The sequence below is a fragment of the Dendropsophus ebraccatus genome, chromosome 8 (assembly GCF_027789765.1).
Source record: "Dendropsophus ebraccatus isolate aDenEbr1 chromosome 8, aDenEbr1.pat, whole genome shotgun sequence".
NCBI classification, from domain to species: domain Eukaryota; kingdom Metazoa; phylum Chordata; class Amphibia; order Anura; family Hylidae; genus Dendropsophus; species Dendropsophus ebraccatus.
Genome location: NC_091461.1, coordinates 54,202,363 through 54,216,640, shown reverse-complemented (window position 1 = coordinate 54,216,640; position 14,278 = coordinate 54,202,363). Strand labels below are relative to the sequence as shown.

The following is a 14,278-nucleotide window of genomic DNA, read 5'->3' as shown; positions in this document are numbered from 1 at the left end:
CGCGATGGTAGATCCGAGCTGACTGAGGCTTACGGGCCTTAAGCATGGTTTGGATGACAGGTTCCGAGAACCCACGAAACATCAATACCGCGGCTTCAACAGCCATGCCAATAACTCAGCTGAGGTAAATTGGGGTGGAGTACTGGCCCTTGTGAAAGGAGGTCGGCCCGCAGGGGAAGACGCCAGGGGGTGTTGGCCAGGAGGTGCACTACGTTGGCGTACCAGGACCGGCGCGGCCAGTCTGGAGCGACAAGAATGGTGGGAACGCAGAGTGCCTTGATGCGCTTCAGGACTCGTGGGAGAATGGGCAGAGGAGAAAAAGCGTAAACCAGGGAGAATTGCTCCCATGGGGTCACCAAGGCGTCCACCGCGAACGCGCAAGGATCCCGAGCTCGAGTCACATAGATGGGGAGTTAGTGGTTCAGCCTGGAGGCGAAGAGATCCACGTCTGGGAATCCCCACTGCCGACAGATTTGAAGAAACACCTCGGGATGTAGAGCCCATTCGCCTTGATCCAGTCTTTCGCGGCTGAGGTAGTCCGCCGCCCAATTGTCCACTCCAGGAATGTGGACTGCCGAGAGAGCTGGAACAAACCGCTCCGCCCAATGGAGAATGCGAGCGGCCTCGGTCATGACAGAGCGGCTCCTGGTGCCGCCTTGACGGTTCAGATAAGCAACGGTGATGACGTTGTCGGTCTGAACACGAACCGGGTAACCCCTCAGGAGATGGTCCACTAGGACATGGCGAGAAAGATGGCCCGGAGCTCCAGGATATTGATGTGAAGCTGAGCCTCTATCGGCGACCAAGAGCCCTGAGCTGTGTGGCTCCTGAAGACCGCCCCCCCACCCGGACAGGCTGGCATCCGTAGAGACGACCAGCCAATTGAGGGGGAGGAACGAGCGGCCGAGGAGGACCACCGGAGACGTCAACCACCAAAGAAGCTCCCTGCGAACAGCAGGGGACAGGAGGATCTTCTTGTGGAGAGACAGAGGGGACCTGTCCCACTGAGACAGAATCGCCCGCTGCAGAGGGCGCGAATGAAACTGAGTGAAGGGGATCGCCTCGAAAGAGGAGACCATCTTGCCCAGGACCTGCATGCAAAGGCGAATCGAACAGGGGGAGCCTGAGCGGAGCAGAGCGATTGCCGAGCGCAGGGAGGCAACCTTGTTGGGAGGAAGGAGAACGCGGGCCGTCTCGGTGTTAAATAGCATCCCCAGAAACTCCATAGAGCGGGAGGGGAATAGGGAAGATTTTTGGTAGTTGATCACCCAGCCGAAATCGGTCAGGAGATCGAGTGTGATCTGGAGGCTGTGATCTGGAGTGTCCTGTTTGGAGCGGCCCTTTACCAAGAGGTCGTCCAGGTATGGCAGGATAGCCACCCCCTTTGATCGAAGCAAAACCATCAAGGGTGCACAAGGGTGCAAGGATCTTGGTAAAGACCCGAGGCGCCGTGGCGAGCCCGAAGGGCAGGGCCACGAACTGGAAATGTCCAGAACCGACAGCGAAACGTAGGAAACGTTGATGACTGGCTGCGATAGTAACATGCAGATAGACGTCGCGGATGTCTAGGGATAGACGGCGAAACGTAGGAAACGTTGATGACTGGCTGCGATAGGAACATGCAGATAGGCGTCGCGGATGTCTATAGAGGCAAGAAATTCGTTTTGCTCTAGAGACGCGACCACCGATCGCAAGGATTCCATGCGAAAACGCAGAAGGCGAACAAACCTGTTCAGCCGTTTCAAATCCAGGATAGGACAGACCGAGCCGTCCTTTTTGGGGACTGTGAACAGGTTGGAATAGAATCCCTGGAAGCGCTCGGAGGGAGGGACAGGGACCACAACTCCTTGAGCCAGGAGATTCTGAACCGCCCGAAAAAGCTCGGAAAGCCGTGCCGAAGAGCGTGGGAGATTTGTTGGAAAAAAGCGAGGAGGCGGCATGGACACAAACTCAATTTTGTATCCTGAAGACACCACCTCCCGTACCCACACATCGGGCACATGGGCGAGCCATATCTCGTTGAAGGAGAGCAGACGACCCCCTACTTGAGGGAGAGACCCGAGTGGGAAAGGACCCTCAGGAAAAAGACTTGGGGGCAGGACCCTTAGAAGGGCGAGAACGGGGCTGCCAGGAGGGGCGGGGTTTGAAAGAGGGCTTCCTAGAAGGAGCTGGAGGCGTATCCTTAGCCGGACGACGACGCGGCAGAGGCTCAAAGGAGCGGAAACGGCTGGAACGCCTGTGAGGCTGAGGCCGCCGGGAGCGGTTTTGAGGGAGCAAGGAACTCTTCCCCCCCTGTAGCGTCCGAGATTATTTTATCTAGTCGCTCCTCAAAAAGTCTGTTCCCTGCAAAGGGAAGAGAAGTCAGAGCCTTTTTGGAGGAGGCGTCAGCTGACCAGCATTTTAACCAGAAAGATCTGTCGGATGGCTACAGAGTTAGCCAGGGCCCGTGCAGACAAATGAGCGGCTTCATGAGAAGCGTCGCACAAGTATTTGGACGCATGCAGAATCTGCGAGGCCAGAGACAGGAGATCCTCACGCGGGGTGTCCAGGGAGAGGTCATGGACTAACTGCCTGGCCCAAGAGGAACAAGCCTTGCTGACCCAGGATGCAGCAAAGGTAGGACGTAGGGCCGAACCAGCTGCAATAAAGACAGACTTCGAAAAAGCGTTGATTTTCTTGTCCACTGGGTCAGTGAGTGAAGCCCCATCTGCCAGAGGCAGAGTAGTAGACTTGGAAAGTTGTGAAACCGGAGGGGGCACCGCCCATGTAGTGACCAAGTCAGGGGAGAAGGGAAACAAAGCCTCGGAGCGCTTAGAGGATGGAATCCGCCGGTCAGGGTGATTCCACTCCTTGGCTAGGAGATCTTCAAAATCCTTATGGCTGGGAAAAACCAAGGGCTGTCGCTTATGGCGACTGAAAGAGACTTCACTCCTGGAAGTAGAAGGGGACTCTTCCTCAATATGTAAGGTGTCCCGCACTGCACGGATCAAGGCCTGCACTGCAGAGGCCAGCTGATCCTCCCTGTCGGACTCTGAGGCAGAGTCAGAGGGGTCCCCCGAGGTGGCGGAGAGGGGTCGCTGGGAAGTGGAACCGCCTGCAGTGGATTTGTCCGGAGAAGGGTCTGAGGAACACCTAGAGGGTGACCGTGAGACAGAGTCTAGATCTCTTATGAGACCGTCCTCTGGAAGGGGAGCCAGGAGATACCCTGGAGGGTCCCGCTGCTGGAGGCGCCTGGGAAGGCAACCGCTCAATGGCATGGATCATGACCTGACACAGCTTAGAGAGGTCACCAATCGCCTGGGACAGGGACCTAGCCCACTCAGGGGAGGCTACATCTGAACCTGGAGGGGGGGGCCTCCTGGGAGGTGGCACTAGGGTTAAGGCATAGCAGACAGAGGGGGCCAGGAGCTGCACTGGATGCTGGAGCAGGGGCACGCTGGAACTGCTGCACTGGATGCTGAGCTGCTGCTGTGCACAGGGAGCTGAGGCTGCTGTACTGGCAGGCAGTGAGAATAGCAGGTGGCCACAAGCTGCTGCGCTGCACAGATGAGAGGAGAAAGGGAGTGCTGTGGGAATACTTGGGTGCCCTGGTAGGATGACCCCCCCCCAAGAGGCTAGGGACAGGAATACTCACCTGTCCGGCGTCTTCAGGTGCACACAGGGTCACCGGTGCAGAGAAAAGAACTTTTCCATGCACCCTCAGGGGGAACTACGTCTGATGTGGCAGCCCACGCCGACGGTCCCCCTGATAACCTAAAAGAAAAGGAAAAGAAATAAAACTAAAATAAAAAAAATTTAGGTGCATGGCACCTGTGTCTACCTCCTACGGACACTAGACTAAAACTGAGTTAGCCTGGTGCCTGTAGGAGGGGTATAGCCTGCCAGGCGGAGTCACTTCTTCTTCTGTCTAGTGTCGCCTCCTAGTGGCAGTAGCCTATACCCACTGATGCTGTGTCCCCCAATGACAGGCACAAGAAATCATAATAAATTGCCTCAGCACCGAGCAGCACAAAAACAACATCCAGATGCTATAAATCTCCCTGATATTTGATGTACTGGTACAGAAACAGTCAGGGCAGGTGGCAAGGAGGGGGCTCAGGAGCCAAAGGCAGAATTTCCTGAAAGTGTGTATTGGGAAAACTGGAATCCCTTCCTTTTCCCGTCTATCAGATGATAATTAAAAACAAAGAATAAACAGAATTTTGTAGTTTTTTGTTCTGCAATATCTGAACCATTAACCTTGTAAGGACTAAGTCCATTTTGGCCTTGAGAACGCAGCCAATTTTAATTTTTGCCTTTTCACCTTCTAAAAGCCATAACCTTTATTTTTCCATCTACAGGGCCATTTACTGGAATAACAGTTGTACCCATCTACAAAAGTCATTTTTACCACCCCCACATGGTAGCTCCCCCACCACCACAAACCATTCAAAGTTCTCATGTGGTCCGATGGGAACATGAATTGCCCAGCCCTGCTTTAGATGGTGCACCCTAAATGGGTTAGGAGAAGCTGTGGACAGGTCTCCAATAAAATACTGTGAAATACTCTGAATTAATAATACAATGTTTTATGGTTTCTGCACAGATTCTGGCTTCTAAAAAGAGGCCCGAAACCAGCAAAGACTATTTCTTGATGGAAGAAAAGTGTTTTATATCAAAAGACAGAAATGAATGCAAGAAGCTGCCATTTCAAAGGGTGCTGGGCCCAGAAGAAAACATCCTGCAGATTCTCAATAGCTGGTTTCCAGAGGAAGGATATGTGGGAAGAATTATTCTCAGAACTCAAGAAGAAGTATGTTGATATATAAAGTGTAGTAAAATCCTAAAATGTATTTAACATAATGGAGGGAATAAAGAAAAGGGAGAAACAAAGTGTGACTTTTGACCGATAAATAAAAGTCCCTTACACATAATAAAAAATAAGTAATCCTTTTTGAAATAAGAGGAACGGGCTGGACTTTTGGGGAACGGTTTGGCCCTGTAATGTGGATAATGGACGGGACTAACAAAGACAAGCTATGATAGCTTATACTGTGCATGATTAGAATTGCTATATATGCTATTATGTTACATTTATCAATGTTTTCAATGCGATTGTCTGGATTTTTCTTTAGAATCTAAATGACAAAAATACATTTGTGGAGGAAAAGGAAGACAAGGAGCTGCCTGTAACATCAGATGATGAGAGCTTCTTTGTCCAGGTGCATGACGTTTCTCCGGAACAGCCGCGCACTGTTATACGAGCTTTACGGTTCAGTACAGCACAGGATGTTATTCAGCAGGTGACTGAAATGTCTTCTCCCCTGAGTATAGGGACATTCCATTGTAAGGCGGTAGCCCTCACAACTGTGTGCATTTCCCTTTAAATGTATTATTGTTCTGTTTGCTGTGTTCTCACTGTTGCCTCCAGTTGTATGGTACACCTGTTGTAAAAGGTTGGTTGTCCTGCACTGCTAATGATACGACTTAATCGACATTAAGAGGTGGCACCAATGAGAGCCAGGACCGTATTTAATAATGGGGCTGCCCTAGGCATGTGGACTGAATACGCCCTATTGCCTTATTAGAGTTATTCCACAAGCATTAGAATTGTTTCCTGCAAACCTGTCCCAAGTTTCATGTGGATTATGTATAAAATTTTTACCTTATATGTTTATTTCCTGGAGTCCGTAGGCAGAACATACTCTATATTGTGCTGCCGTAGGACGATCAGGAAGTATAAAAATGTTATTTCCTGGAGTCCGTAGGTAGCACAATATAGAGTATGTGCTTCCGTAGGACGATCAGGAAGTAGCAGATTCACTGAGGATCTTATTACTATTTACCTAAAGTGGTGAAAGCTATCCCAAATCCAAAACGTAATAAGCTGCTGTGGATCTGAAAGTAAATTTTGCTTCGATTCTTATCTATGTGGATTCAACCACTGTTGCTCTAGACACTGGACTACAAGTGCCTAATGACAAACACAACCACAATGGAAGCCTTAAGGTGTCACTGTCTTTTTTTTTTTTTTTTTTTTTTTTTTTGCAGAAATCTCTCTCATTCACTGCTCATTATCAGGAAATCTTGACTCTCTTACAGTCGGGCCCTGTGTAATCTATGGAGAGGGTAGGGGGGAGATTAGTCGCCAGCAGAGAACTAAGGATTACACAGCGGGAACTGTGTGAAAGTCAGTATTCAGAGGTCAGTGCTGACTTCAGAGGAGATGTGGCTGTAAATTAACTCTTTGTTGTCCTGTTTTGGTGCCTCATCTCCCTCCACCCCTCCCCTCTCCATAAGAGAACCATGAAGACAAGGGGAGAGCTTCAAACTGCTTTTTCATGATAAAATTGCAATTTTTTTGCTAATAAACCCAATTACAAAGTTTCTTAAAATCGGCTGTACTATTCATTTCTGCAAAAAAAAATGAAACAACAGTGACACTTTAAAGGTATTTTACACCGATCAATTGTCCAGCAGCAATATTTTCTTTGAAGAACCCAGTCCATAGTGCACAGATGTACTGAGCCCTCCAAAGGGTGATGTTTTTTCTTTGCCCCAGACAAACCCTTTTAGAACCATTTTGTTGCATAAAATGATGGTTTCACTTATACATGCCTTGTGGTCTAATGGTATAGGTAGATAGTTTTGTTTAATAGAGAATATTGATACCGATCAACATTTAACACAAATTTGTATTCACATCACAGGCCCTGAGCAAAGCCAAATATTCCTACACCATTCTAAGCAATCCTAACCCAAGCGACTATGTCCTTCTAGAGGAAGTGACAAAAGACTCCTCAAACAAGAAGTCGTCCACCACAAAGACGTCTCAGAGAATCCTTTCTGACCACGAGTGCGTGTTCCAGGCACAGAGCAGATGGAAAGGAGCTGGGAAATTCATCCTTAAATTAAAGGAGCAAGTCCAGGTACAGTAACCCTCAGGAAGTGTGTGGAGGGATTTGTGCTATCCTCCTATAGTCATTGGATGACGTTTGCTGAAATCTTCACACCTTCTTCCATTTCAGAGAGGATGTCTGTATCATTTCCGGTAGGCTGTCTTGTGCAGGATTAAATGTCTGCTTTGCAGACTGGTACATTTTGTGCACGACCTGCCAGGCACCTGCTCTGCCTTATCACTCTCTCGTCTTCCCTTTGAAGATAGTATTACTCTGTCAAATATAACTTGTGAAGGTTGAAATGTGAATCACTGTCGCTAAGTGACAAAAATAACTTGGTTACACTTGCAAGTGTATATACTCATGGGCTATGCTCTTCCTGTATATTACCTCAATAAACTCTACTAATAAAATATAAAAAAGGAAATAAAAGCTGCTGTAATCTTCTTATACATGAATACGGCCACAATCAGATACCACTTGGGATGCTACGTGGTTTGGTGGGTTGCCTGGGAAAAGTGTAATTGCTACATGTGATATCTGGCTGTATCTGTAGTGATCATAAAGTCGTCACTACTTACAATGTTTCACATCAAGTGCCGCACCTCTAGGAAAATCAAATCCAGCTGAGTAAAGAATGTAGATAGTCACATTTCCTGGCAGAAAAAGAGCGGAGACCTTGATAAGGTGAATGTACGTCTCATATACTGATGTGTCTCTGCAGGCAGCGAGAGATGATAAGAGAAAAGGCATTTCTATTGCCAGCGAACTGAAGAAACTAGCAAAATCAAGCAGGCAGTCTCGGAACTTCACACTGTCACCTCAGATCATGTCTCCAGAAGGTACCCAGAATAGAGATGAAAAACCTGCATGCAGTTTGTCCTTCAATGACATCAGTGAATAGCAACTATATTTGTGTGCGTCCTGTTCCATACAGGTATGGGTGACTTACCTGTTGCTCCTTTACTCCTCTTAGTTATTGAATTAACCAAATATGTGAAAATAAATACTAACCCTTTTAAGAAAAGTGTTTTGATGTGTTAAAAAAGGCTTTTTATTATATTACTTGGATGTCTTCAACTCCTACTAACATATTTTATATACCAGTCATTCCCAACCTATGGTCTTCTGGCTGCGGCAAAACTACAACAGCATCATGATGGGAGCTGTAGTTTTGTAGCAGCTGGAGAACTACAGGTTGGTGAACATTGATATAATATACTGTATACTATATAATACTGATATAATATATACTGTATATACCATGATACAGTATGAAAAATGACAGTGATGTTTAATACTATGCAGTGTATTAAAGGAGTTTCCTGGACATCCTCCGAATAGGCCATCGCTGTCTGATAGGCAGGGCGCTGACACCCAGCACACCAGCAAGTCACAGCTCCAGCATATACACAACCACTATGCAGTGATCAGATCGAGAGCTTCTGGCCTGATTCAATGTGTACATGCTGGCTCTGTCAAACAGATAATAGCCAGGGTCGTTGGGTGTCAGCATCCTGCTGATCAGACATTGCTGGCACTGTCCTTTATGCTGATCCTTAGGATTATTGCACTTTCTGCATCAGTTATGTTAGTCATAAGCTGTACTGTTATATACTGTGTAACTGCAGCTTGTAGAAATTTCCTGCATGGGAAATACATCCGTCAGCATTATGCATGGATAACATCAATGTGTTAACACTATATGTGATTACATTAAATGTATATTCAGAAATTCCATATCAGCGCAAAAGCTGATATAGATAGTTTGTTATATGAGGCTCTATTCACTCTTACAGGTTAGGCCTATATAATGGGAAGTGATCCTGGTGTTTCTCATACAGTACTCAGAAAGTTTAGTGATTGGACTCATCAGTGAATGTGATGGGAAAAATAAATCTTTGGTAAATGCGTGAATGAAGTGTTACAGTAATACAGTAAATCCTAAAGAGCTCCAAATAGTTACCCATGTCAGCAAAACCAATACATCAAAAAAACTTTTTAAACGTATAGGGTAAAGTAAATTTTTATTAGAGGTATACCTTTTAAAAACAAATTTTTTATTAAAAAGATTGTACAAAAACTATAACAGCATGTAAGAATTTTTGAATGAAGGAATCACAGACTAAGAAAGAAAGTGTGGGGATCCTGGAGATCCCTGGAGAAGTCAGAATATTTAATAAGGTGAGACACAGTTACAGATTCAACAAGTGCAAGATTGTCATACTTACCTGCAACAGGTAAGTATAGACCATAGAAAATGTGTAGCACCTAGGTCAGCACTGCTATGAATTTTAAGTAGTCAACTCGCACAAGGTTGGAACATGTAAGACTGGTATGTATTAGGAGGTGGGGGTTGGTGCATGTGCAAACCGCAACCCAGATATGGACTCCCTTATGCCCTAGACCACATTTACAGAATTTGAGATAAACAAAATGTGTGGTATATACACACAACCAATGAAACGATATGGAGATTTTAAAATCCCAAATGTGTAGATCAGCAAGAACCCACTAAGGTGTAATGGATACTGAGGAACATATGTAGCGTCAACAATTATGTAAAAAGCATTGGGGCAAAGAGTAACAAGATAAGTAATACTAAAACCAGGAGACACTGGGACACCCCACTCTGGGCCCAATAGGGGAGCTGCACATTTTCTATGGTCTATACTTACCTGTTGCAGGAATGAAAATCTGTAACTGTGTCTCACCTTATTATATACCAGGGATCTCCAGGAACCCCAGGCTTTATTTCTCAGTTTGTGACTTGTTCATTGAAAAATTCTTACATCATGTTATCCTTTTTGTATAATCTTTTCTAATACGAAAATGTTGTTTTTAAATGTATCTCTCTAATAAAATGTACTTTTTTTAATGTATACTATAGGTCTAAAAGGTTGTTTGTTTTTTTTTTTTACAGAGCTTTGAAAAGTATTCCCCTCCTTTGTTTTTCCTGTTGTATTACACCATGAAGTTAAAATAGATTTTTGGCCCTTTGTGCTCCCTGCAACTTTGTATCAGAATAGAAAAATTATTTGCACCTTTAACATAAATAAAAATAAGAGAATACTAATGTGCATACATTTTTATCTCCTTAAAGTCAATATTTTGTGAAGCCTTTTGCTGTAATTACACATGCAGTTTTTTTGGGGGGTATGTCTCTGTTAGCGTAACGCATCCAGACACTGGGATCTTTGCCCATCTGTCATTCAGGCAAAACGGCTCCAACTGCTTAGGGCCCTAATACATGTGGTGATTATCTGCAAAACAGGTCAATATTGCCCTGAGTAACTGGCCTTATGCTGATCGCAATGTTTAAACTGGTTAAAAACACCTTGTCAATCAGTCGCACATATCCCAGTGTAATAGGGGATGTGCAGCAGACTAATCATAGCCTTGCCTGCACAGTCACCAAGCTGTATAAAGGCTTATTAAACAAGCGCCGGTCAATGAGACCAGTCCTATGGGCAGATACTTCCAGCTCTGCTGTGGATCTTGGGAGCTCCTTCAGTATTCTCTCTGATTTATGCCTTCTGTGGTGGGGGGCCTTCTGTCAGGTTTGTGGTTGTGCCATCATTTAATTGCACACGGGGGGCTGCATTCAATGATTTGTATGACTCCTCTAGTTAATGGGTTGGTCCAGAACCTATGTAGGGGTTTCATAGCAAAGGAAGAGAATACATATGAGGGATGAATACATCTGCATCACAACTTTCATTTTTTTTTTTTTAAACAAGATATTTTTTCATTCCACTGTAATTTGACTATTTTGTCAGGTCCATCACATACAACCTGGCATTTTAATATAGATTTTAAGAAGAAACACCAAAAGGGTGATTAACTTCAGAAAAGTAACAAGACAATCTCATTGATTCCCTGTAACTTGTTTGGCATGCGGTTGGCTTTTGGAAGCTGCATGGCATAAGCCCTGGACCATATATTGTCTACCCTGGACATATATGTATATTTTTGTATGAGAACCTGGTTATCAGTGATTTATTATTTAAAGGTATGCTTTATTATCTATCGCTACACCAGTGATCTTTAACCTGTGACTCTCAGACAGCTGTTGGCTGGGGGTTATAGTTGTAGGCTTCTAATATACATACAGTACATCATCTTTCACTTTACTACTGCAGCTCATACCACAATCCTAGGCAGTATATTATAATTTGAGGTTACGCCTTATTGACACATCCATTTACTAAAACTACTGCAGTGGCAAACAAAATGCACCAGAAGGAACCCTAGCCATTCTGAATCCATCCTACCAGGCTGCTTAATGGCATTTTATTAGTGCAGATGGAAAAGAAAAAGCACTAATAGTCGGCCGTACACGAGAGGTCTCCATATTTACTGAGAATTCCGCCCCGTCTCTGACCTATCTGTACACATTTGGAAATTTGGCTGAATCTGACACTTCATACCAGAGAGTGCCAACCTGTGGCTGGCTGTACCAGTAGCTATCAGGGCTTATAGCTGGAGTTTTGCCAAGGGGAGTCACACGACCAAGAACACAGCTTTATAAGAATGCTTTCATTAAACTTAACCTGCTTATGATATTAGAGATTGTTCACAGTACTGTTTGTGTACCCTTGTGCTGGAAGGTCTGCCATGTTCCACATCTGTTTTACCTTAATGTTTATTTTGCAGGTTGCTGTATATGCTCCAAAATAATAATAAGAGAAGAAGAAATGGCTTCAGCAGGGAATGGCCGGGCCAGCAGACATCTATCCTGCTGTAGGAGACTCAGCGCCCCTTGGTACTTTCAGATACTAAAAAATTGGAAACTGCCAAAATGACCCGTGTGATACAATTGTAGTGGAATTCACCTGAATACATTACCCTTATTGGTTATCACTGCTGGTTTCCTGCAGCGCCCATTGCATAGTGGAAGCGTTGCGGTGGAGTGGAGTACAGGTTGGAAAAAAAGGGCTAAGTTGTTTTGACCTGAATAAGAAGAATGGTGGAAGGAAAGGACACACAGACTTTATAGGAGGAGATGAAATCTATTGCCATGTCACTTAAGGACATTGCTAAGGAATATTGGGTGTGTATATTAATGTGCATAGAAACCCCAGTAAAATGAGAGCACAGATGTGATGATCCATTATAGTCTTACATGGGAGTCACAGGAGAGGAGGAGGTATGGTACAGGAGTCACAGGGCTCTGCATCCTCACATGCTTTATTGTATTCTTCAAGGTTCCCACAGTGTTCCATTTTTATTTAATACATCTTTTATCGTGCATTTTCTATGACTACATAGCACCTTATGAATTTAGTATTTGGCGGTGTCAGACACTATATTTTTTGTTTTATTTGTTTACATACAACTGAATTATTTTTAAATTGTTGCGGCTTAAACCTATGCACGGCAGCATAGACTGACAACTATACCCAGCACGGACGAGAACGACGACACTGTTGGTGCAAAAGCCACCACAGGTGCATATTACTATACGGTGCTTCTATTTAGGAAGTTAAATGAAACAAGTTAATGTTAAGACATTTTAGATGACACTAAAACTTCTAGAGGTTACCATATAGGAGACTGTACTAATGGCACATATCCTTCCCATAATCCCATTCTGCTGTACACTTTATTTGAAGCTATAAAGTAACAATTTTCCGTGTGTATATGTATATTTTTTGTGAGCGGTTGTTAAAGGGAAATTGTTTTTATTACTTTCACAAATGATTTTAGCTTACAGGGCTAGATATGTTTTTTCTTTTTTGTATGGCTGTCCAAGGTAGGAAGTGGTGGTGGTTTACACATCACTGTCCACACTGAAGCCAGCTATGAGGATACGTCATAGTAGTATACTTTTGCTTAGGCCGAGCAAGGATCACTTTAGCTTATTTATACAGAGAAAACAAAAGCCTTACCTAAACATGGCTGTGTATGAGCCATAAGTATTGTTTTTAGTTTAATTGTTACAAATATGATGCTTATTATATTCACTATTTAGAAATCTGTACATTTTATTACTATTTATTTTTTTTTATATATGTAGATCCTCCAGACAAGGCCTTTGAGGTTGTATGGGATTTATTAAGATAATGTGCGGGCAGTGCCACATATCAGAGTTGGGTACTACACTTGCTGTGGTACTGTCAGCCTTTAATATATTGAAGACTAGTAACTCTACAGAACATTGAAGGCTACTGGCACATTGCCCTCTATTGTACAGTATCTAATAACATGAGCCAGGAAATTGGGCAGAGTAGACAGATTAATTGGTAAGCTGGATTTCATCACGGGCAATCAGATCGTGTCTGTAAATGTAAACTGTTTGTGCTCTCGATATGCTGTGCCTAATGGCCATGTCATGAATGAGAGTGTATTTATCCTATTAGCATATTCAGACTTGTGAGCTGGAAGAGGTTCTTAAATTTGTACTAGGTCGCGTTTATTGTTTTATGCTAATGCTATCTCAGCTGGCAGACTTTCTTGGGATCTAGTACTATTGTACCAGGTGGTTTCTATAGTTTGTGTGTTGTCTTTAAGAGCAGACAAGAAACCTTGTGATACATTTTGGAAAACTTTCTGTAGTATTTATTTTCTTTAGAACTGATGTCATAGGACTAAATTTGGTTACATGTGACACGCTAGAAGCCAGACAAGTTCATGGGGCCTAGAGGGGCAGAGCAGAATGCTGGCATAGTTGTGGTTTGTGCTTTTCACTTGCTTGTAAACGTGCACATTGTTGAACGTGTTCTGGGGAGAGTTTGGCTTTTTACAAACGGATGTTAAATTGAGTTAGAAAATGTAATTTTATTATACTGAAAATCTTCTCCGTACAAGGCGGAATCAGCACTGCGGTTGTACAGACAGCGGTAGTCAACAGTTTGGACATTTTTACTTTGAGTTTCCTACATAATGTATATACCTATAGCCTCCCTCTCAGTAAACCAAGTATTATTTATTATCCTTATGCAGCATCTTTCTTGCGGTTTTGATGCCAAGGTAGCATAGTCCTAACTAGAAATGCCACCTAGAAAATATGGATACAGCCCTAAGACTACATCCATCCTTTCCAGCCTCCTGGAGTCAAAGGTCAAGTGTTTGTTCTAATACAAGACGTTTGGTCAAGAGATGCAGATTAAACTTTCTGGAGCCACTTTTGCACATATAGCTGCTTAACTAGTGGTCATCTAGACAAATCATCAATGGTTGGTAGACCACAACAGGAGACAATACCACAGATATAATCCAAAATACACCATGTATGTGTAGTTACTTCAATGAACTTGAAGTTGTTATCAAGGCTTACAAAAATCTCTCCTGTCCTTAGTTCAGGTGGGTGTGTGTTTTGTTTTTATTTAAGTGCAATTCTATTGAAGTGAATGGAGCTCAATTGTAATACCACACACAACCAGGAATGGTGCTGTTTT

General features: G+C 44.0%; 1 protein-coding gene across 7 annotated transcripts in view; it reads left to right on the top strand.

The window, feature by feature from the left end:
* PLCE1 (phospholipase C epsilon 1) overlaps positions 1 to 11,621 on the top strand; it is a 196,236-nt gene extending 184,615 nt beyond the window's left edge. For all 7 annotated transcript variants that reach the window (XM_069980388.1, XM_069980389.1, XM_069980385.1 and 4 more), the window contains 5 exons: positions 4,586 to 4,792; positions 5,115 to 5,282; positions 6,690 to 6,908; positions 7,603 to 7,815; positions 11,535 to 11,621. In XM_069980388.1, coding sequence (XP_069836489.1) covers positions 4,586 to 4,792; positions 5,115 to 5,282; positions 6,690 to 6,908; positions 7,603 to 7,782 — 774 coding nt within the window. In that variant the 3' untranslated portion in view covers positions 7,783 to 7,815; positions 11,535 to 11,621. The remainder of the gene's footprint in view (positions 1 to 4,585; positions 4,793 to 5,114; positions 5,283 to 6,689; positions 6,909 to 7,602; positions 7,816 to 11,534) is intronic.
* The last annotated feature ends 2,657 nt before the right edge of the window (positions 11,622 to 14,278 follow it).